The sequence below is a fragment of the Notolepis coatsorum genome (assembly GCF_963971535.1).
Source record: "Notolepis coatsorum genome assembly, chromosome: 14".
Lineage (NCBI taxonomy): Eukaryota > Metazoa > Chordata > Actinopteri > Aulopiformes > Paralepididae > Notolepis > Notolepis coatsorum.
Genome location: NC_140178.1, coordinates 17,536,130 through 17,560,162, shown reverse-complemented (window position 1 = coordinate 17,560,162; position 24,033 = coordinate 17,536,130). Strand labels below are relative to the sequence as shown.

The window sequence follows — 24,033 nt, the reverse complement described above, 5'->3', positions numbered from 1 at the left end:
GAGTCGCCAGCCGCTTCTTTTCACCTCACAGCAAGGAGTTTCACTGGGAGAGTGTGACACGCACGCAGTGTTAATTTTGGCAGCTATTTTAATTTTAGTCTTAGTCATGTGTCAAATGCTCCTTTTTCGTTTTCATCATATTTAGTCACCTTCATTTATTTTTCGTTTAGTCAGTTTTAGTCAACTACAGGTCTGAGCATTTTAGTCTTAGTCAGTTTTAGTCTCGATTTTGTCTTTTTTGTTTTAGTCTAGACTTAAAACGGATCATACGGATGACATTTTTGTCTAGTTTTCGTTAATGAAAAAAAGGCATTTTATTCTCTTGTAATGCAATTCTATGTACCGCTACAGTCAGTCAAATTCACATTCATTTCTATTGGGATCATAGATTCATGTAGACGCCCCTTTCCCCACTCCCCCCATAACGTAATGAGTTAAAGATGTAAACAGTTAAAGACCCTCACCAGTCTTAAAATAACAAAAACAGTCAAGTGAACCGAACGTGTGAAGCAGACATGACCCCTGGTTGTACAAAAAGAATATATATACATATAGAGCATAGAAGTGCTCCACATATACACCATAAGACTCAAACCAATAGTTTTAGTCTTCATCATGTGTCAAATGCTCTTTTTTCATATTTCATCATATTTAGTCACCTTCATTTATTTTTCATTTTAGTCTTAGTCAGTTCTAGTCAACTACAGGTCTGAGCATTTGAGTCTTAGTCAGTTTTAGTCTCGATTTTGACTTTTTTGTTTTAGTCTAGATTTAGTCAGGGGGAAAAGCTTTGTTGACGACCATATTTAGTCATCATTTTCGTTGACAAAATTAACACACAGAGGTGCATGCTATCTCCCCCAGATCCCCTCCCTGCTGAACAGACGCCCCGATCGACCAGTAGGAGTCACTATTGCCACGACCAGGACTCCCACCAGTCTCCCATCCACGAACACTGCCAATTGTGTTCGTAGGGATGACTATAGATATATATAACTAGATGGTGCATAAATGTCTATGGTGCATGTACTATTGAAATAACCATAGCTTGCAAAATGTTCAACCGATTTACAAACGGCTTGGTTTATTACAAACGTTATTAACGTGGCTATGATTCAGGATGCTTGGACATGTTGAAATTATTTTCATACGTATGCAGTATGATAACTACATCTCTGATGTTTATAACAAACCAAACCGTTTGAAAATCGGTTGAAAATTTTGCAATCTATGGTTATTTCAATAGTACAATAAGTACATGCACCATAGACATTCATGCTATGAGTGGGCGTGCTGCCTGTGGCAAGATGGCCGGCATGCGCCAACGTCGGTCTCCATTGGCCAGCAGCGGGGGTGAGTCATCTAGCCTTTATATATGTCTATGGGGACGACTGACCAAGCCGGAGGTACCGTTGATGGCGGGAATCGAACCCCGAGTCTCTGTGGTGGTAGGCGAGTGCTTAGACTGGCCCCTGTAAATGTCCTAACCCAACCCCCTCCAATGTACAGTAAATGACCAAGTATGGTTTTGTCAATATTCCAATGTACAGTTTTGCTTGTACAGTTGTACAGTGTCCCCCACCCACCCACCACTCCTACCCAACCACCCCCCCCCCCCCCCCCCCACTCAACCACCTCCAATGTAGTCCCCCCCCGCCACCCACTCAACCCCACCCCACCTACCCAACCTCCTCCAATGTACAGTTTCTACGTCAAATGTATATACTCTCCTTTCTGGACTCTTTTTGTATCACAAACAGTACTGTATTTGCAAATCTGGTATGTCATAAATGTATAGATGTAGCAGTACTGTCTATCTCTGTATGTCCTGTATGTCATATATGTTATGATGAATTGAAAATGGGGGACCCTGATGTAAACAAGACGAAAGTCTTTCTCTGGTCTGCATCCCCTTAACGTATTGAGCTGTACTGTACTGTACCCATTCTGCAATCTGTTAATAAAGTTTTCAATCAATCAATCAGACGTCAGTAGTTGTTGTTGTCATTGGGATAAATGAACCGTTCGTCTGGGCTGGTTGAAAAGCATATAGTGCATGTCTCTTTCTTGAGTAGCAGCAGATGATCATGATACAGATGATAATAAGCGGGATACTGACCGCCATCGCCACAGACAGGGTGATCATGCTGTCTGTAAAAAACAAAATATCTGTATCTGTAAAAAAAAAAAGGGAGAATAAATAAAGTTCATTAGATTAAATTAGATTAGATTAAAATGTATTGTCGTCATGCAGCACAAGTACAGTACAAGGAAAATAAGTTTGGCGTCCAACCAGAGTGCAAGTGTAACAGCAATATACAATGTACAGGTGATTAAACTGGGTATAAAATATATAAATGACTACTAGTACTGAGTAATAGTGCTAATCAGATGTATGTACAGAGAGTTGTAGTATTAATATGTACAGTAATACAGGTATAAAGACACAGAGTATAGGTAAGGGATATGTACAGATATAGATATAGTATCTTCAGATATGTAAAAAGGACAGCTGTGGATAGATATATATACACGGTAAGAATAAATGAATATTATATATATATGCGACATATACAACATTATTGTACATGCTATCATACATGATAAAACATGATGTCAGTTTTTGTTTTAGGCTTTGATTGATTGAATTGATTGAAAACTTTACATTGGAGGTGGTTGGTGGGGTGAGGGGGAGGGGTTGGGTAGGAGGGGTGGGGGACACACTGTACAACTGTACAAGCAAAACTGTACCTTGGAATATTGACAAAACCATACTTGGTCATTTACTACATTGGAGGGGGTTGTGTTAGGACATTTACAGGGGCCAGTTTCGAATTGCAGTCTCCCGTAGGTGTTCTTTGAGAGTTGTTTTGAAAGTGGGTAGTGATTCACATTCCTTTACACCTTGGGTAGGGCGTTCCACATTGATGTGGCATAATTGCGCAACGTGTTTAGTCCCTTGTTTGAGCCAAATCTGGGTTTAACATGATTTGTGGAGCTCCCTCTGGTGTTGTGATCGTGGTATTCACTGACCTTTGGGAAGTATTTTGACATGTACATGGGTACCTTGGTCGTGTAGTGTATCTTGTAGACCAGGCCCATTGCAAGTTGCTGTACTCTGTCGTCTACTCTAAGCCAGGCGATGACTGTAAAGTTGTAACGTCATTCCTGAAGTACCTACGCTCCCAGAACATCTTCTACACACACAAACAAGTGTCTGACTGTTATAACTTATAATACCTCTCACGGACAGTATGGCGGATCTGGTGACGCTCCCCAGTCTATTCGTGGCAGTGCAGATGTAAACCCCGGCGTTGGTAGACGTGGCTCCCGTGATCCACACGGTCCTCTGGCTCCCCCTGGTGGTTTCCCCGGTGGTTTCCCCGGCGTTCCCAGCCGTGGCCGCAGCGTAGGTCCAGAGGAGCTCTGGGAGGGGACTGCCGCCAGCGCTGCAGTTCAGAGACACGTCGCTGCCACTGCTCACATGAGTCACATCCACGGTGTCATCTCCATGTTGGAACTCTGGGGCGTCTGAGGATAAGGATGGTAAATGGTGCATTTATATTATTTATATATCCAAAGAACAAACTATTTGTAATTGTTCCTCACATTTTACCCGTTCTTACCCGTTCTTCTGAGCACCTACGGGAGGCTGCAATTCGAAACTGGCCACCGTAAATGCCCAAAACCCCCACCACCTCCTAATAGACAGTCTCCTCCCCACCGCATGTATATATTCCCTCCCCGCCGTATGTATATTTCCCTCCCACCCACCCACCCCCTCCTAATGTACAGTCCCCTCCCCATCATATGTATATACTCTGTCAGGATCTAGGGGTAACAGTACTGTATATTTGAATACCGCCTATGTCACAAATGTATCGGTACTAAATACCTATATGTCCCTATGCCATAAATGTCATGTATGTTGTGTATGTCATAAATGTCTATATGAATTGAAAATGGGGGACCCTGATGGAAACAAGACAAACGTCTTTCTCAGGTCTGCATCCCCTTAACAATTGTATGTATTGAGCCGTACTGTATTGTACCCATTCTGCAATCTGTTAAATAAAGTTTTCATTCATTCATTCATTCACACACATTCACACACCGACGACGACAGAGGCAACCTTGCAAGGTTCCAACTTGCTGCTCATCGGGAGCAATTAGGGGTTAGGTGTCTTGCTCAAGGACACTTCCGACACGCTGCCCGGGAGGAGCGGTAATCGAACCGGGAACCTCCGGATTACCAGACGACTGCTCTATACCTCGACCCACTGTCTCGAGCCACTGTCGGATGAGGAAGAGGAAGAAACTGGCCCCTGTAAATGTCCAAACCCAACCTCCTCCAATGTACAGCCCCCCCACCCACCCCCTCCAATGTGCATTTTATTCCCCCTCAAAAAAAATCTCTTTTTAGACTCTTTTTGTACTAATAGACAGTACTGTATATTTCTAGATCTGGTATGTCATAAATGTCTAGATGTAGCAGTACTGTCTATCTGTATGTCATGTATGTCATATGATGAATTGAAAATGGGGGACCCTGATGTAAACAAGACGAAGGTCTTTCTCTGGTCTGCATCCCCTTAACAATTGTGTGTATTGAGCCGTACTGTATTGTACCCATTCTGCAATCTGTTAATAACATTTTCAATCAATCAATCAATCAATCAAACAGCCATTCATTCATTCAATCTTCATTTAATCTCGAAAGATCGTTGAGATCAGGCTCTCATTTACAATGACGTCGAGAGGAATAGTACATAATACAAAAACAATATAGAAACAGAAAAGTGAATCAATTAACCAATTAAAATCAATCAAATAAATTACCTAGACTGAGGTGAAATGGTTGGCTATTATAGATTTAAACAGAGCAATGGATATTAAAGTATTGAGGTCTAAGGTGCTTTTGCAAAACATTCCATGTGTTAGGGGCACATAAGCTAAAAGCAGATGTTCCTAACTCAGTGCAAACTCTGGGGACCTTAAACATAAGCCAATCACCAGAGTGAGTAGGATAGTGATAACTGATAAGCGATGTAGGCTGGAAGATCACCAATAATGGCTTCATACAGCAACAGATACCAATGCAAGTCAAATGATCTAAATGCAAAAGACATTAGGTGTCCTGCCATTGCTCTCTGTGGTGCCTTATATGATGCCCTGTGTGAACCCCCCCCCCCCTCCCTACTTTGTACTACTTTGGTAAGCAAAAGCAACCAAAACATATATCAAAAGTATAATTTCAATATATTCAAGCCCATGTTAAGTACAACTTTTTAACACACTAAGTATACGTCAGGTGGTTTCAATTGAACACAACTTTACTATACTTTCTGAATACAAAAAACCTATACTAAAGAATAGAAAATAAAGGCGCCGTAAGTGGTATTTTTTTGTTTGTTAAAATAAGTGGTCTACATTCCAACAGCCATCACTGATATAGAGTGTTTGGTCAGTAACACAGTGACTCCGCTCTGCAGTAAACACAAAATACATAAAAAAAAAAAAAGGCTAAAAGGCGTTTTTGATTTCACCTATTCATCATGCCTTAATTGGTAGACAAAGGTGAATGTAACTTTTTTGTTGTTTTTTTTTACACAAAAATAAGTAACAACCATTTGACATGCTAAATATCAGATCTACAGTATACTGGATTAAAGCAGATATTGTTCAAATTCAACTAGCTCTGAATACAATGGTACCAAGCATTTGAAATAAATCTTGTAGTGACATGAATGAATTAGATGAATTGAAAATGGGGGACCCTGATGTAAACAAGACGAAAGTCTTTCTCTGGTCTGCATCCCCTTAACAATTGTGTGTATTGAGCTGTACTGTATTGTACCCATTCTGCAATCTGTTAATAAAGTTTTCAATCAATCAATCAATCAATCAATCAATCACATTTAGCCTGAGTGTAAACATGACAACATGTAAATACCACTTTGTTCTTTAGCTACTCACATTCCACTGTGATGCCAATAAAGGCACCGGAGCTGCCAAGGTCATTGGTGGCTATGAGTTGGTACTCCCCTGAATGCATCCTGGTCAGGGGCACAGAGGCGTCGATCAGTCCGCCCTGGTGGTACCATTCCACACGAGCAGGAGGGTTTCCATCGATTTGGCAAGGCACCATGCTCAAGTTGAAATGATCCTCTTCACCAGCGAACGTGCTTTCACACTTAACCACTGGCTTATCTGGAAATTAATTACAATTGAAAGGAATCTGCAAAATATGTAATTTTGTATGTAATAAATTGTTGCAGCCTTCTGTATATTCTGTAATGCACGTAAGGCAGCTGGCCCTGATGGCATCTCCGGTCATGTGCTCAGGAAACCGCGCTGAGTGCCCCTTTAATAAAGTCGTTCTTTAGTAAACTTCAATATATAACTTTCAATATATTCAAGCACATCTTAAATGCAACTTGTAACACACTAAGTACGTTAGGTGGTTTCAATTTAACACAACTTTACTATACTTTCTGAATACATACAACGTATACTAAAGAATAGAAAGTATACTTTCAAAAAATATATCAAAAGTATAATTTCAATATATTCAAGCCCATGTTAACCCTTTCACTGCCACCGGGCAGCGGGTTAACCCTTTCACTGTGACAATACAGAAGGTTAGCCCTTTACTATCACACAACCGACGGCGATGCTCCATCATCATCATCATTAGGTGGCTTCTTCGTTCCGAAGGTTGCCTATCACTCTCCAACCCATTCTGTCCCCACGTCTTCTCTCCAACTCCGTGACTCCGCCTCTCACTCCACTCCAATCACAGACGTCGTCTACCCAGCCTCTTCTTGGTCTTCCACTTCCGCATTGGAGCTAATGATGCTAATGATGGAGCATCGCCGTCGGTTGTGTGATAGTAAAGGGCTAACCTTCTGTCGTGTGGCAGTGAAAGGGTTAAGTACAACTTTTAACACACTAAGTATACGTTAGGTGGTTTCAATTGAACACAACTTTACTATACTTTCTGAATACAAAAAACCTATACTAAAGAATAGAAAATAAAGGCGCCGTAAGTGGTATTTTTTTGTTTGTTAAAATAAGTGGTCTACATTCCAACAGCCATCACTGATATAGAGTGTTTGGCCAGTAACATGGGTCTCCCAGTGACTCCGCTCTGCAGTAAACACAAAATACATTAAAAAAAAGGCTAAAAAGCGTTTTTGATTTCACCATGCCCTAATTGGTAGACAAAGGTGAATGTAACCCTTTTTTTTTTTTTTACACAAAAATAAGTAACAATCATTTGACATGCTAAATATCAGATCAATACTGGATCAAAGCAATTATTGTTGAAATTCAACTAGCTCTGAATACAATGGTACCAAGCATTTGAAATAAATCTTGTAGTGACATTTATCCTGAGTCTATAATGAGGCAGGACGTGGAAAGTCAAAACAAGACAACATGTAAATACCACTTTGTTCTTTAGCTACTCACATTCCACTGTGATGCCAATAAAGGCACCGGAGCTGCCAAGGTCATTGGTGGCTATGAGTTGGTACTCCCCTGAATGCATCCTGGTCAGGGGCACAGAGGCGTCGATCAGTCCGCCCTGGTGGTACCATTCCACACGAGCAGGAGGGTTTCCATCGATTTGGCAAGGCACCATGCTCAAGTTGAAATGATCCTCTTCACCAGCGAACGTGCTTTCACACTTAACCACTGGCTTATCTGGAAATTAATTACAATTGAAAGGAATCTGCAAAATATGTAATTTTGTATGTAATAACTTGTTGCAGCCTTCTGTATATTCTGTAATGCACGTAAGGCAGCTGGCCCTGATGGCATCTCCGGTCATGTGCTCAGGAAACCGCGCTGAGTGCCCCTTTAATAAAGTCGTTCTTTAGTAAACTTCAATATATAACTTTCAATATATTCAAGCACATCTTAAATGCAACTTGTAACACACTAAGTACACATTAGGTGGTTTCAATTTAACACAACTGTTCTGAAGGTCCAGATTAACACATAGAGTCTGCGTTTATTATTTTGTATAACTTATATATTGTTTATATATATTTTCACGTCATCTGTTTACCTACCAGTATTCATCATTCGCTTATTTGTATATGTTCCACTCTTAACGCCGTAGACAGCGTGAGCGCATGTGCGGGGTTCTTGGGACATGCCTGGACAGAGTGTGTGTTATAGAAGAAATGTTTGGCAGCAGTAACAGGACGGCAAGCAACGTATCTTGACAGAGAGCTGTACAGCTAATTAGATACCACATAATATTGTCGAGCCACTATTGGCACAGTATAGTGACTTGTTCGAGCGAAGTAACGTTGAGAGACTTATAGCTGAACCCAGCGGCGTTCTGGATTTAACTACCTATTGAAGACGACATGCGGGTTGGCCTAAGTGTACAAGGGCTAACTAGCTAGCAACCATGCCAACAGGCTTTTTGGACTAATAGCTATTAATCCTGCCATCGGGCGCTAGGAATACAGGAACCTGGTCCGTACGAGACCCTCCTCACCAGCGACGACAGGATTATCCCAAGTTTGTCTGTGGCTCTCTGGAGTAGGAGCTCCAGAGAATTACCGTCTCCACCCGCCATCTTGCTTTCCCCGTGCTGCTCGCTTCTTCTCACTCCATTCCAAGCATCAATGGTCGAGTACTCGTAGTTCAGGACTATCGTTACTTCTGACATTGTTGCATTGACATTATCGTATTAAAGGAGATCTGCGCTATGTATAATATGTATGCTTTCTATTACTATTAAAGTGATTATTCAACTTTGTATCACTGTCCCCTCGCAGTTAATAGAGTGTCCGCCATTTTGTGTACCTATACTGTCTGGCTAATTAATATTCTTTAGTAGTGGTTTAATCTAGCATTTCAATACAGTCAGGGTTGTGTAGCCCCTTAGCTACAATTGGTCCTTCAAGCCGGAGGGTATCAGTAATAATAATATTAGTGATAATATGGCCAGCGGCGGACACTCTCCAACCAGCTCTCCCCCATTAGCGTGCCCTAGGCGCCAGCGTCAGCCCCCTCCCTACTTGGAGGGCTACGCTGTAGATTTACCTCATAGCTTATCCACGAGGATGCTAAGCAGGGATAGCCTTGGTAGCTCAAGCATGCCCAACCTTACAGAGGAGTCAACCCTAGATGTAGAGACCCAAGCTAGTTTAAGTGAAACTGACTTAGCTTACAGGGGGGACAAGCGGGGCATGACTTGACTATACCCACAGAACACCGCGCCCCCGAGATGGACCTCGGAGCGCACAAAAGAAGAAAGCATCGCGCCCCCGAGATGGACCTCGGAGCGCATGAAAGGAAAGAGTACTGCGCCCCCGAGATGGACCTCGGAGCGCGAGAGAAGACAGAGTACAGCGCCTCCGAGATGGACCTCGGAGCGCGTGAGAAGACCAGGTCACCGCCAAGCCCAGTCAGCTCCAAATCACCATCATCAGCGTCCTCCCCAAGCGGAGCCGATAGGAGGCTAGCGCAAGTCCTGATCACCACGATAACCGCCTCGGCGGAAAGGGACCGCCTCCAGGCGCAACGAGAGAATGAGTGTGAACATCTCAGGACGCAACGAGAGAGTGAGCGCGAACACCTCAGACTGGAAGAGAGACGCCTCCAGGCTGATCTCAGACTGGAAGAGAGGCGCCTCCAGGCTGAAGAAAACATGGAGCGAGACCGACTACAAGCCCAAATGATGGCGCAAGCACTCCAGAATGTAACTCCCCATTCTTCCACCCTGAGCTCCCGGAGATCATCACGCCAAGGGTCGAGGGCACCCTCACCGACCCGACGAAGCTACACGGGAACCCGCCTAAGGGAAGAACCTGCCTACGTTGCCGAGCAACTAGCCGAGCGACTACAAAGCCTGACTGAGGACGAGGGAGGACAGAAAGCCCACCCGCACTACTCCATCTCAGACCAGGAGGCTCAGCGCAGCCCCGGTCTCAGTCCCGACACGCTGCGTCATGAACCCCCAACACGCCCCAGCGGGGAGTTCGAGCACCAGACGGCACTGAGGACTAGCGCCTGGCAACCCACCCCCTGGTTCCCGCCCAGCACGAACCAACGACCCAACGCACAGGGAGACTCGCCGCGGATGCCTCTCCCCCCACGTGCGTCAGTGTCACAGCCATCTATGGCACCCTACATTGGGACCCCCATATTCCCAGACTTCACAAGAGAAGACCGAGCGCAGTATACCGAGCTGCGTATGTGCCTAGAGACAATCATGTCAGGAGTACAGGACGAGCCATACAAGTACGCCATTCTCTTTAAGCATCTCAAGGTAACTAGAGTGCACAACATTGCGCTGGCATACTCCAATTCACAAACTCCCTATTCCGACGCCCTGGCGGCCCTCAACGGACGTTACGGACGTACATGGGACTATGTCATTCAGGAGATACGTGAGATCGAACGTCTCCCCCCGGCTAAAGACAACCGAGCCCTGGACGACCTATCCGTCAAAGTACAGTCCCTAGTAGGGATGCTCGGGTCCCAACGAGAGAAGGGGATGTACGAGTTGTACGCCAACTCCAACGTGGAGCGCATATTGGAGAAGCTCCCCCCATTCCGCCAAGAACGCTTTCGGCGGCAACGAAACTACCGTGACCCGAATGCCCCAGAACAGTCACTGCTGGATCTTGCTGACTTCCTAGCCAGGGAAGTTAGCAGCCTAAGAATTGACACCTTCGCATGGGGTGGCTCGAACTTTAAAGAGGGACAGAGGAGGTTTAAAGACCAAAGCAGGCCCATCACAGTGATGCACCAGGCCGAGTCGGTGTCACGACAGAAGAGTCACAACCCCCCCGCCAAGGGGAAATGGAAGATCGCATGTCAATACTGCGACAACGAACACTGGCTGTCACAGTGCGACGCATTCAAGAAACTGACCACCGTCGGAGTAAGTCAGTGGATTAAAGCTAACCGCCGCTGCTTCCGCTGCGCGCGCAGCCACATGGCAGCAGAATGCCGCCTTAAGAAGAAGTGTGGCAAGTGTGACGGCGCTCACCTCGAAGCACTGCACGAGAGCAACAAGCGAAACCCAGGTCCACAAAGCAACTCTAGAGCAGAAGTACTCTACATCGACCCCGCGAAGAGTGGGAGCTCCAGGGTGCTCCTCAAGGTGGTACGAGTACTCCTCAGTCACGGGGACAAGGTACTCGACACCTACGCCGTCCTCGACGACGGGTCGGAGAAGACACTCCTCCTCGCCTCCGCCGCGACCCTGTTGGACCTGCGGGGCCCAGAGGAGACCATGACCCTCCGTACCATTCGTCGAGACTTAAAGACAATCAAAGGTGAAAACGTCTCGTTCACCATTGCAGCGATCGACCAGCCTGAGAAGCGGTACGCCATCAGCAAGGCGTTCACGAGCTACGACATAGGTTTGTCCCGCTACGATTACCCCATCCCACAGCTGAGGGAAAAGTACGACCACCTACGCCAACTGCCCATACCGCTCATCAGCGGCGCTACACCGACCCTACTCATTGGCTCCGACCACGCGGACCTCATTGTCCCAACTGATGCGGTCGACATCGGACCCAGAGGATGCCCAGCCGCGGTTAAGACCCGACTGGGGTGGCCGCTCCAGGGCCCCCTCTCCGGGCCTTCCAGCCGACCAACGTCCACACGCTGCCTTTACACCAAGGCGAGCGACACAGACAACACTCTCCTACAGCACGTTGAGAGGCTATGGACACTAGACGCGCTGCCATTCAAGAACGAACGCAAGATGGTTCGGTCCAAGGAGGACAAGTATGCCATCGCTCTACTAGAGCAGAAGACTACGAGGGTCGAGGTCGACGGAGTGCTAAGATACGCAACCCCACTCTTGAGGCGGGAAGGGATGCCCACTCTGCACGTGCCTAAGGGAGCGACGCACCACTACCTACAGAGCACCGAGCGGCGCCTCGCCAAGAATCCCCCACAAGCAACGATCTATTGCGCCGAGATCGAGAAGCTGGTAACGGCCGGCCACATAAAGAAAATCGATGACCACGAGGCAGAAGGGACGACAGAGTCCTGGTACGTGCCCCACCACAAGGTCACCCACAACGGAAAGAACCGCATTGTGTTCAATTGCAGTCATCAGATTGGACAGCAGAATCTGAATAGCCTACTCCTGCCCAGTCCTACACTCGGACCCTCCCTCCTCGGCGTCCTGATACGCTTTCGTCAGGACAAAGTGGCCATCAGCGGCGACATCAAGGGGATGTTCCTACAAGTTCGACTGATGGAGGAAGACAAGCCTTTACTGAGGTTTCTGTGGAGGGAGAGGCTTGACGACGAACAACCCTCGATATACCAATGGGAGGTACTCCCCTTCGGCACCACCTGCAGCCCGTGCTGCGCCACGTTCGCGTTACAGAAGCACGTGGCCGAAGACCCCGGAGCCAACGATGATGTCCGACACAGCGTTGAACGAAGCTTCTACGTGGACAACTGCCTACAGAGCGTATCCACGCCAGAAGAAGCAGAGAGCATCCTAATGAAGCTACGGGCTTCGTTAGCCAAAGGTGGATTCGACCTCCGACAGTGGGCCAGTAGCGACCCTCAAGTTCTCCAGCACCTCCCTCCAGAGACTAAAGCCGCTAGCAGCGAGACCTGGATGGCGCACACCCCAGGCGAAGCGCAAGAGATGACCCTGGGCCTCGTCTGGCGCTTCAAGACGGACTCGCTTCACTACCGACACACACCTCTGAGGACGGATCAGGAGACGTCCACGACTAGACTGACCACTCGGCGGAGTGTGTACCGAACACTCGCCAGCCAGTACGACCCAATGGGGTGTATTCTCCCCTACACCACCCGGGCGAAGATGCTGGTGAGAGAACTGTGGGCCAAGGAGCAGGGCTGGGACGACCCCATACCCGAGCACTTAGCCACCACATGGAGAGAGTGGGAGGATGAACTTGTCTTACTCTGCGAGGTTGCCATCCCGCGGCGTTACTTCCCCCCTACCGTGCGACTGGAGACGTGTCAGATAGACCTGCACGTCTTCAGCGACGCCTCTGAAGTGGCGTACGGATCAGTGGCCTACCTGAGAGCTCGAGAAGAGGGAGGAGAAGTCCACGTAGCCTTCGTCCTGGCCCGCTCGAGGATAGCTCCCCGCAAGCAGCAGTCGATCCCGCGACTAGAGCTCTGCGCAGCTCTGGTAGGCGCGCAACTCGCCAAAATGGTGCAAAGTGAACTCACCATACTGGTGCGTGAGATCATCCTATGGTCAGACTCCATGACCGTGATCACCTGGATCCAGTCCGTCTCCTGTCGGTACAAGGTTTTCGTAGGAGTCCGAGTATCCGAAATCCAAGACCTGGTAGGAGCGGAATGTTGGAGATATGTTGACACCAAGCAGAACCCAGCGGATGTCATCACACGGGGGATGTCCCTAGCCGACCTCACCCGTCCTAACTCATACAGTGATGGTCCAGAGTTCCTTAAGCTCCCGGAGGAGAAGTGGCCTATCTCCACACCGCGGGAGGCGAACCAAGACGAGTCAGAAATAAAAAAGTCCATGTTCTGCGGGCTGAGTCTAGCCCCGGCTCCAACGGGCCCGGACCTAGACGACTGTCAAACTCTGGAGAGTGCCCAGAAAAGGACATTCCTATGGCACCACCCGGAGCTCCCCCCCACCACAGACCTCGATGCACCTGCCTACAAGGAAGCGGAACTACTTGTGCTGCAGAGGGCGCAGAAAGACTCTTTCCCAGAGGAAATGGAGTGTCTGATAAGGGCAAAGCCAGTCCCCTCAGACAGTCGACTCCTCACCTTAGCCCCAGAAATCGACGCCCAGGGCCTCATCAGGGTGGGTGGTCGGTTGAGACGGGCCCCGGACTTGGCCGAGGATGTTAAGCATCCCATCGTCCTAAGCAGCCGACACAGGATAACAGACCTGATCATTCAGAAATACGACGCGGGGACCGAGCGAGTCTTTGTGGAGATCCGACAGCACTTCTGGATACTCCAAGGGAGAGAAGCTGTATGCCGATTCCAATGAACTTGCCCGACCTGTCGCAAGTGGAGGGCACAGCCCATTATCCCAAAGATGGCAGACCTGCCTCCCTGCCGCCTCCGAGTCGGCGAGCGGGCCTTCCATTCCATGGGCGTGGACTGCTTCGGCCCATTCAACGTCAAGAGAGGAAGAGGAACAGAGAAGAGGTGGGGCATCGTGTATAAATGCATGACCACCAGAGCTGTTCACATTGAGCTCCTCCAGTCGATGAGTACAGACTCGTTCCTCATGTCATTCCGGAGGTTCCAAGCGAGGAGAGGGACCCCCTCAGTGCTATTGTCCGACCAAGGGACAACCTGACCGTGGGGACCGTCGTGATGATCATAGACCAGTCACTACCCCGAGCTACGTGGCCAGCCGGCCGTGTGAGCAGAGTGATCAATGGTTCGGATGGGAAGGTCAGAGCGGCAGAGGTCATCGTCCAAGGGCGGACTTATACTAGACCAGTAGCTAAGTTGATAGAGCTTCCTGCGTTCCCTGACCCCCCCCCGACGACGACGATAACCCACCGACTTTATAGATTACTTCCAACTCCCCATAGCCCATTATGGAGAAATTGATTTGACCCTTGATATTAATCTGTGCCCCAAATTTTATTTGCTAATTAGGTTCCGACTAATTAGGGGGCGGCTGTTCTGAAGGTCCAGATTAACACATAGAGTCTGCGTTTATTATTTTGTATAACTTATATATTGTTTATATATATAAGATATATATTTTCACGTCATCTGTTTACCTACCAGTATTCATCATTCGCTTATTTGTATATGTTCCACTCTTAACGCCGTAGACAGCGTGAGCGCATGCGCGGGGTTCTTGGGACATGCCTGGACAGAGTGTGTGTTATAGAAGAAATGTTTGGCAGCAGTAACAGGACGGCAAGCAACGTATCTTGACAGAGAGCTGTACAGCTAATTAGATACCACATGATATTGTCGAGCCACTATTGGCACAGTATAGTGACTTGTTCGAGCGAAGTAACGTTGAGAGACTTATAGCTGAACCCAGCGGCGTTCTGGATTTAACTACCTATTGAAGACGACATGCGGGTTGGCCTAAGTGTACAAGGGCTAACTAGCTAGCAACCATGCCAACGGGATTTTTGGACTAATAGCTATTAATCCTGACATCGGGCGCTAGGAATACAGGAACCCGGTCCGTACGAGACCCTGCTCACCAGCGACGACAGGATTATCCCAAGTTTGTCTGCGGCTCTCTGGAGTAGGAGCTCCAGAGAATTACCGTCTCCACCCGCCATCTTGCTTTCCCCGTGCTGCTCGCTTCTTCTCACTCCATTCCAAGCATCAATGGTCGAGTACTCGTAGTTCAGGACTATCGTTACTTCTGACATTGTTGCATTGACATTATCGTATTAAAGGAGATCTGCGCTATGTATAATATGTATGCTTTCTATTACTATCAGTGATGCCAGTAAGTTATTGTAATCTGATTACTTTTCCCCGAAAATAGTAATCTAACGCGTTAATCTTTAAAAGCCAGTAATCTGATTGCAGTTACTTGTCCAAGTGGCTGTGCATTACTATTTCGTTACTATCTCATCATAAATTCATAATGCAGGCGGAATGCAGTATTTTATTTTGTTTTCGACAGTCAAAAATACATTTTGAGCTATTTTTCTTTTGGGAGTGACGTGGTGTGGCAGTGAAAGGGTTAAATACAAGAATGTGTCCCGCGGCGTGACTGGTCCATCTGTCTGTGAGTGACTCTGCTTTTGTCCAATCACATTCCCCATCCACAGTCTGCGAATCAGAGGCAGAGTAGGGCGGGTCTTCACAGCACGTCATGTGACATATGCGCCAATCGTGTGACAGCAGGGCTCCGTCGTCGGAGAATTCCACCCCAAAACGCTTGGCAAAATTATGAAAAAAGATGACTTTTGCGGTTTCTGTTCAGAATTCCACCCCAAAACGCTCGTCTAAACGTAGCCTCAGTCACTACTTCACGGCGGAGGAAACAAAATACTGTCTACCGCTAAAAACAGCACATCCAATTGCATTGAAAGCATCTGGAATCACAACACTAGCCGACGCTTCGACTAGGTACAGGAGGGTTGATGGTGGCAGAGCAAAAGCTCTTATTTGCCAGATTTACAGTTAATTTACATGTTAAAGAGAGACTGATTGTATGTTTATAGAGAGACATTTATAAAAACAATTTAATAGTTACAGTTGATATAATTGAATAGTTCAGCCTGCATTTGTTAGATGTGATACACTGGTTTTGTAAAACCACTGGCTGGCTGCTCTAATGCTGTGAGCATCATAGACTGTTGCTTTACCATACTTGATGGTACAGAAGCTGAAGCACTAGTTTAACAATTTACGTTATGTGCAGAGAAACAAGTTAAAAACAATTTATGCACTTTCAATAAAGCGTTTAAAAAAAACTGTTGGGGGAACGACGACGACTTCGTAACCTAGTTACTTTCAAAGTAACTAAGTTACTCTGATAATCAAGTAATCAGTAAAGTAACTTAGATTACTTTTTAAAGGAGTAAGTAATCTGTGGCATCACTGATTACTATTAAAGTGATTATTCAACTTTGTATCACTGTCCCCTCGCAGTTAATAGAGTGTCCGCCATTTTGTGTACCTATACTGTCTGGCTAATTAATATTCTTTAGTAGTGGTTTAATCTAGCATTTCAATACAGTCAGGGTTGTGTAGCCCCTTAGCTACAACAACTTTACTATACTTTCTGAATACATACAACGTATACTAAAGAATAGAAAGTATACTTTAAAAAAATATATCAAAAGTATAATTTCAATAATATTCAAGCCCATGTTAACCCTTTCACTGCCACCGGGCAGCGGGTTAACCCTTTCACTGTGACAATACAGAAGGTTAGCCCTTTACTATCACACAACCGACGGCGATGCTCCATCATCATCATCATTAGGTGGCTTCTTCGTTCCGAAGGTTGCCTATCACTCTCCAACCCATTCTGTCCCCACTTCTTCTCTCCAACTCCGTGACTCCGCCTCTCACTCCACTCCAATCACAGACGTCGTCTACCCAGCCTCTTCTTGGTCTTCCACTTCCGCATTGGAGCTAATGATGCTAATGATGGAGCATCGCCGTCGGTTGTGTGATAGTAAAGGGCTAACCTTCTGTCGTGTGGCAGTGAAAGGGTTAAGTACAACTTTTAACACACTAAGTATACGTTAGGTGGTTTCAATTGAACACAACTTTACTATACTTTCTGAATACAAAAAACCTATACTAAAGAATAGAAAATAAAGGCGCCGTAAGTGGTATTTTTTTGTTTGTTAAAATAAGTGGTCTACATTCCAACCGCCATCACTGATATAGAGTGTTTGGTCAGTAACATGGGTCTCCCAGTGACTCCGCTCTGCAGTAAACACAAAATACATTAAAAAAAAGGCTAAAAAGCGTTTTTGATTTCACCATGCCCTAATTGATAGACAAAGGTGAATGTAACTTTTTTTTTTTTTTTTTTTACACAAAAATAAGTAACAATCATTTGACATGCTAAATATCAGATCAATACTGGATCAAAGCAGATATTGTTGAAATTCAACTAGCTCTGAATACAATGGTACCAAGCATTTGAAATAAATCTTGTAGTGACATTTATCCTGAGTCTATAATGAGGCAGGACGTGGAAAGTCAAAACAAGACAACATGTAAATACCACTTTGTTCTTTAGCTACTCACATTCCACTGTGATGCCAATAAAGGCACCGGAGCTGCCAAGGTCATTGGTGGCTATGAGTTGGTACTCCCCTGAATGCATCCTGGTCAGGGGCACAGAGGCGTCGATCAGTCCGCCCTGGTGGTACCATTCCACACGAGCAGGAGGGTTTCCATCGATTTGGCAAGGCACCATGATCAGGTTGAAATGATCCTCTTCACCAGCGAACGTGCTTTCACACTTAACCACTGGCTTATCTGGAAATTAATTACAATTGAAAGGAACCTGCAAAATATGTAAAATATATAATATTTTATGTAATAAATTGTTGTAGCCTTCTGTATATTTCCTGCCATCAAGATAATGAAACATAATACATGCAGATATAAGGTAAATATTATATTTGGTCGGAGGTAGAGTGGTCGTCTAGTATTCAGAAGGTTCGATTCCTGCTCCTCCCGGGCAGTGTGTCGATGTGTCCTTGAGCAAGACACTTAACCCCTAAATGCTCCCGATGAGCAGGTTGGCACCTTGCATGCTTTCCTGTGTGTGAATGTGTGAGTGAATGGGTGAATGTGAGGCACACTGTACATTGTAAAGCGCTTTGGATAAAAGCGGTTATATAAATGCAGTCCATTTACCATTTACCATTTGCATGTAGCATCTATTTCATCACTCAAATCCAAGCTTAAATATACATTGTTAAATGAATAGCTTCAATCTCATAAAACCAATAATGTCACTTTGTTTTACAGTTTCATGTTAATTTGTTTAGACTAATTATTAATGTTGTTGTTTTTGTTATTATTATTACTTTTTTTTTTAAATAATTTTTTCGCATTTTTACAGCCTTTTCTTGGTCACGCAGGACCGACAGAGGAGAGGGCGAACGGGAGGAGAGGTGGGGAGGACATGCGACAAATAACGTCGGGTGCTGGGATCGAACCCGGGTCGGCCGCATAGGTGCGCGTGGGCGTGGCACTGTGGTACGCGCCACAAGGGCGCCCCTTATTATTATTACTTTGATTATTATTGTTATTATTATTATCTTAATATTATGAAAATTGTTTTATGAACATATTTCACTTTACTTTTGTTTTTGTGTTTTTTTTGTATCCAATGATTTAATGAGTTGAGGCCCATCTGGGTCTCTTGCCTCTACTCAGCACCTTTATACACTTTCTGTCATGGTCAATGTTTTTACTGTTTTGCTGAAATGGTGCGAAATAAAGAAATAAAATAAATAAATAAATAAATAAATAATACAAATGTGGGTGTCAAAATATTTGCCATTTCAGATAAAGTGGTCGTACAGTGATTATCATGATAGAGCGCTGGTCTACTCACAGGTCACATTAACACGGTGAGTAGCAACCTGGACCACTGCTGGACCACCCAGGTCCAGCTGCGCCTCACATCTGAACTGCACACCGTTGTCTTCTCTGGTGAGGTTGATCTTCAGAGTCGACGAGCTGTTCACCGGCGTCTTGGTCATGCTGGAGAAGGAGGCCTCTGTCTTGATGGTTTCGTTCCCCTTGAACCATCTCACTGTGAGGCTTCGCACAGGAGCAACGTTGCTGATGTCACACTGCAGCTGTAACTCCGCCCCCTCCGTCAGGGTGTCGCTTACAGGAAACATTATGATGCTGTCTGGGTTCTCTGTGGGAAGGAGTTATTTTGTTGTTTCTTCTACATCTACAGTATATATATATATATATTAGGGATGTCCGATTATTATCGGCATTAAAATGTGATATCGGAAAATATCGGTATTGGTTTAAAAAATTTAAAAATTTTAATTTAAATTTTTTTACATTTCTATAACCTTTATTTACCCAGGCAAGCAAGTAAGAACACATTCTGATTTTATTTATTGTCAAAAGTATGCATAATGTTGTGTTAATTCCACAACAAGAGATATGTAAGGGATAATGTATGGCTACGAGGTCATTGTCGCAAAATAATTGACCGACACGGAGTTTAAAATACAGAGGCGCCGCGCCGAGTGAAGGTGAAGGTCAATTATTTTGCGACAATGACCGAGTAGGCTATACATTATCCCGCTTATTACATGGCTAACTTACTAACAATATACCTAATTCATTTGACAAATCGCAGTTGTTCTGTGGCTCTGTCAGCCCAAATAAAGTGATTATTATTATCGCGGGCAGCCTTCTGGCTCCGCTGTGTTCTGGCTCCGCTCGTCGCTCCGCCCCCTGTCATCGCCGGCAGCAGAACACTGTCTAATTGCACTGAAACAGTGTGTGTCAGTGGGCTTGATTGCCAACAGCTGCGCACTGCGGTCATTATTGAAAAAACAGCGGTCATTATTGAAAAATAATGACCGCAGTCGGGGGGCTATTGACCAATCACAAGCAAGCATTTCGGCGAATGTGAAAACGCCATGTAATAAGTAATGTTAATTATACCTGAAATTATTCAATTTTTTGGGGGAAGGAAACCCTGCATATATCGGTATCGGTTGATATCGGTATCGGAAATTAAGAGTTGGACAATATCGGTATATCGGTAAAAAAGCCAATATCGAGCATCCCTAATATATATATATATATATATATACACATATGTATGTATAATGTATATATATATACACACACATATATATATATATATATATATATATATATATATATATATATATATATATATATATACTGTTATATGAATGAATTAATAGTTTATTTCAAACAATAAATATAATCAAGAAATAACAATGTAAATGTAAAAGAATATGATCATTTGCTGTGAAAAGAAAATATGTACCCCCTTATTGCAATAAACTATATATATATATATATATATATATATATATATATATATAATCATTACTGCTGATAAATAATTTTAAAATCAATAGGCTATACTGTCCATCCAGTATCTTTAGAAAGCAAAAGGTACCTGCTGACTAGATCCGAACAAAAACTGTAACAAACGAAAACAACACAAGTCAATAACTTCTTCTCTATCTCTAAAAAATATAAATATATATACACACACACACACAAACATAAATATACATAATGTATGTTAATCTCTCCAAAACCAAACTCACTGTATACGGTGAGCGGGAGGTCTTTGGTGCATTCATGAGTTGTATTTATCTTTATGTGACACTGTGCCTGAACATCCCAATCTGTCAAGTTGCCCACTGTCCAGATGACAAACTCCTCAACAAACTCCTCCTCCTCCTCTGCGCCCACGCGTTCGTTATTACTCGTCCAGTACATGCCGTGGTGGTACTCATATATGCTTGTACAGTTGACCTCTATCGGACCGCTGTCTCCGTGACGCACAGCCAGGCGGGGGGGGTCCAGTGTGAGAGGGTTGTCCTTCAGGAGACAGGCACTGGTGGCACCTGTTGGCACACAAAAGGGTGGTGGTTATATTGTATACATAGATATATATAACTAGATGGTGCAAGGCGGAGTGTCCAGCGTTGTTCACCGGCGGCCATCTTGTCACAGTCAACTGTCAGTGATCTGCACAAACAAAAATACTCTTAAATGAACTCACTGAATTTCATGGCGGCTGGGTGGCGCAGCGGACATTGCGCTCATCACCAACGCAAGAGACACCGGTATCGAATCCGGCTGTCGGCGTGGGCCGGCCGTCATACTAACTCAATTGGCAGAGTTAGCGGGTGGGAAGTCGATGGGTGGTAATCTGGACGTTGTAAACAGCGACTCCTAAAGGTCAGTTGGGGCGCCTGGCCTGCACAGCAGAGACAGGAAAATGGCGGGGGCAGTGTGAGCCTCCTACACGTTACTCCTCGCCAAATGAGAGTCCGCGCTGGCAGGTGAAAAGATGCGACTGGCTGCCTATGTAACGGGGAAGCCCGTGGGTATGTCCACAGTCACGGAAACAGGTGTGTTGACGAGTGACTGTGGCAGTGCGGGCTGGTAAATTAAACTCACGTCCCCATAACAGGGTTAACAGACGCATAGGTACGGTAGTTAGGAGTGAATTCACTTCTTAGTGCAGCGGCCTGTGTCGTCGCCCGCGGCGCGGGAGCTCCCCTGTTCGACTCCCCCTCGGGACATTAACATTTAACATCAACACAACGCAGACCAGTATGATCCGTCACAGTGGTGCCCAGTGACCCGGATGTCCTGAGGGGCGTGAGTTTAGGGAGGTGAGTGTAACGGGGAAGCCCGTGGGTATGTTCACGGAAACAGGTGTGTTGACGAGTGACTGTGGCAGTGCGGGCTGGTAAATTAAACTCACTTCCCCATAACAGGGTTAACAGACGCATAGGTACGGTAGTTAGGAGTGAATTCACTTCTTAGTGCAGCGGCCTGTGTCGTCGCCCGCGGACGCGGGAGCCCCCTGTTCGACTCCCCCTCGGGACATTCTCATTTAACATCAAACACAACGCAGACCAGTATGATCCGTCACACCTACACATGTATCGGAGGGGACATGCGATGGGCTTCTATCCTCCCTACAACCGGCCAGTGGGGGGCACATGCGAGCAACGTTCAAGACAAGGGAGGGGAGAATTGGCACGGCTAAAAAGAATTAACTCCCTGAAATCTTGACGGATTTACAAGCGGTTTGGTTTATTACAAATGTTATTATTAACGTGGCTATGATTCTTGCTTGGAAGAATTTTTATTACATTTTTCGAAGTTATTTGGATTGATTTTAAAACTGCAAATAAATGGGCTGTCCCATGTTTTGTCACAAGTCAAAACGGACGGGCGGTTAGGTGGCCGAGCGGAGATTGCGTTCGTCACCAGCCCCGGAGCTGTGAGCTCGATTCGCCTGTTCGAATCCAGCTCACAGCTCCGGGGTTGTCACCAGCTTGGCTGGCCGTCTGCACTGATACAATTGGCTGTATCAGAGGGTGGGAGAAGCTGGCGGGGTGGGTCCGGGTCGTTGTAAACAGCGACTCCTACAGTTCGGTCGGGGCGCCTGCTAAGCGCGGATTGGACGTGAGGGGGATAGTGTGGTCCTCCCACACGCTACGCCCTCTCAATGAGAATCCGCGCTGCCAGGTGAAAAAAGAAGCGGTGATTGGCTGGACGTGTGTCGGAGGAAGCACGTGGTAGCCTCCACTCTCCCAGATGATCTGACTGTGGGGGGTAAGTGCGCAGCGATCAGGAAGGGACTGGGAATTGGCATACGACTAACATTGGGATGGGAGAAAAATCGGAGGAAAAATGCAGGGGGAAAAAGACCAATATATAAAAAAAAAAAAAAAAAACGGACTCGTAATAATGGTTCTTCAGTGCAAGGGTTCAATTCTTCAAAACGTCTCCCTCTGACAATGAGCCTCAGACCACCACCCTCCTCCACACAATAAAGTGAATGGGGGTCACCGTCAAATATACTCCAAAACAAACTGCTTTGCTTTGGGTGTACCGTGAAGTAGGTGTCAGCGTTTAACCGCACAGGTCCTGGTGGTGAGAGTCAGTCCAAACAGGGTTCGGAACTTTTGAACTGACCATAATACATCAGCATTAAAGCATTAAAAATTTATTAATTAAAAAACCAATCCATAACAAAGCAGCACACGTTAAAAGAAAACAAGAACCAAGAAGTTAGTGTGGAACAGTGTTGTCGCTCACCGCCCTGTGGAAGCATCAGCATGAGGAGGAGACCCAGCATCCTGGAGCTACAGCGGGAGATGCGGTGGTGGTGGGAGGGATGAGGGAGGAGGGGTGTATCAAAGGATGCTGCTGCGTCTGGCCCCTGACTGAGTAGGATCCTGGAGCAACCTCGGTCCTGATGGTGACCCCGGTCCGCTGCCCGACACTGGAATGTGAACCGATTTGAACGGACTGAGAGAGAGAGAGGGGGGGGGGGGGGGGGGGGGGGGAGGGAGAGAGGGGAAGAGGGAGAGAGAGAGAGAGAGAGAGAGACAGACACCATGTACTGATGTGAAAGGACTGAGAGAGAGGAAGCTCCACGCCCTGTCACACACTCATATGGACAGGAAGCCACAAGCGGAAATATAAGGCATCAATCTGACAGTCAGCGGCTCTGAGTCACAGCTGGTACAAGTTCAGATTCAGATTCAGATTCAGATTACTTTATTCGCCATTTCATACATGTACAAAAAGGAACGTGTTTTGGCATTACAGTGCATACTTTTTTTTCACAATTAAGAACAATACAACAGTAAATAAATAATTTTAAGTAAAGTGCAAGACAGGACATAACAGTGAGACAACAATAAGACAAAGTTCAAGTCCAGAAGTCTAGCCCTAGCAGCTCGCCATAGAGGGGGGGGGGAGCAGGGGGACACCTGACTCGTTTACCAGGCGAGCTGCTGAGGGGAAGAAACTCAGTCTGTGGCGGGACTT

At 45.8% G+C, this 24,033-nt stretch overlaps 1 protein-coding gene across 1 annotated transcript; it reads right to left on the bottom strand.

Moving 5' to 3' along the window:
- Positions 1–1,864: 1,864 nt before the first annotated feature.
- On the bottom strand, positions 1,865–23,460 carry LOC311241260 (intercellular adhesion molecule 5-like). The gene is made up of 8 exons (XM_084330025.1): positions 23,296–23,460; positions 20,778–21,080; positions 19,052–19,363; positions 17,728–17,961; positions 7,474–7,707; positions 5,977–6,210; positions 3,241–3,531; positions 1,865–2,175 (listed from the first exon to the last, which is right to left on the bottom strand). Exons 1-8 carry the CDS (start codon positions 23,333–23,335, stop codon positions 1,982–1,984), a joined length of 1,842 nt encoding a protein of 613 aa, XP_084186151.1. The 5' UTR covers positions 23,336–23,460; the 3' UTR covers positions 1,865–1,981.
- Between the last annotated feature and the right edge of the window lie 573 nt (positions 23,461–24,033).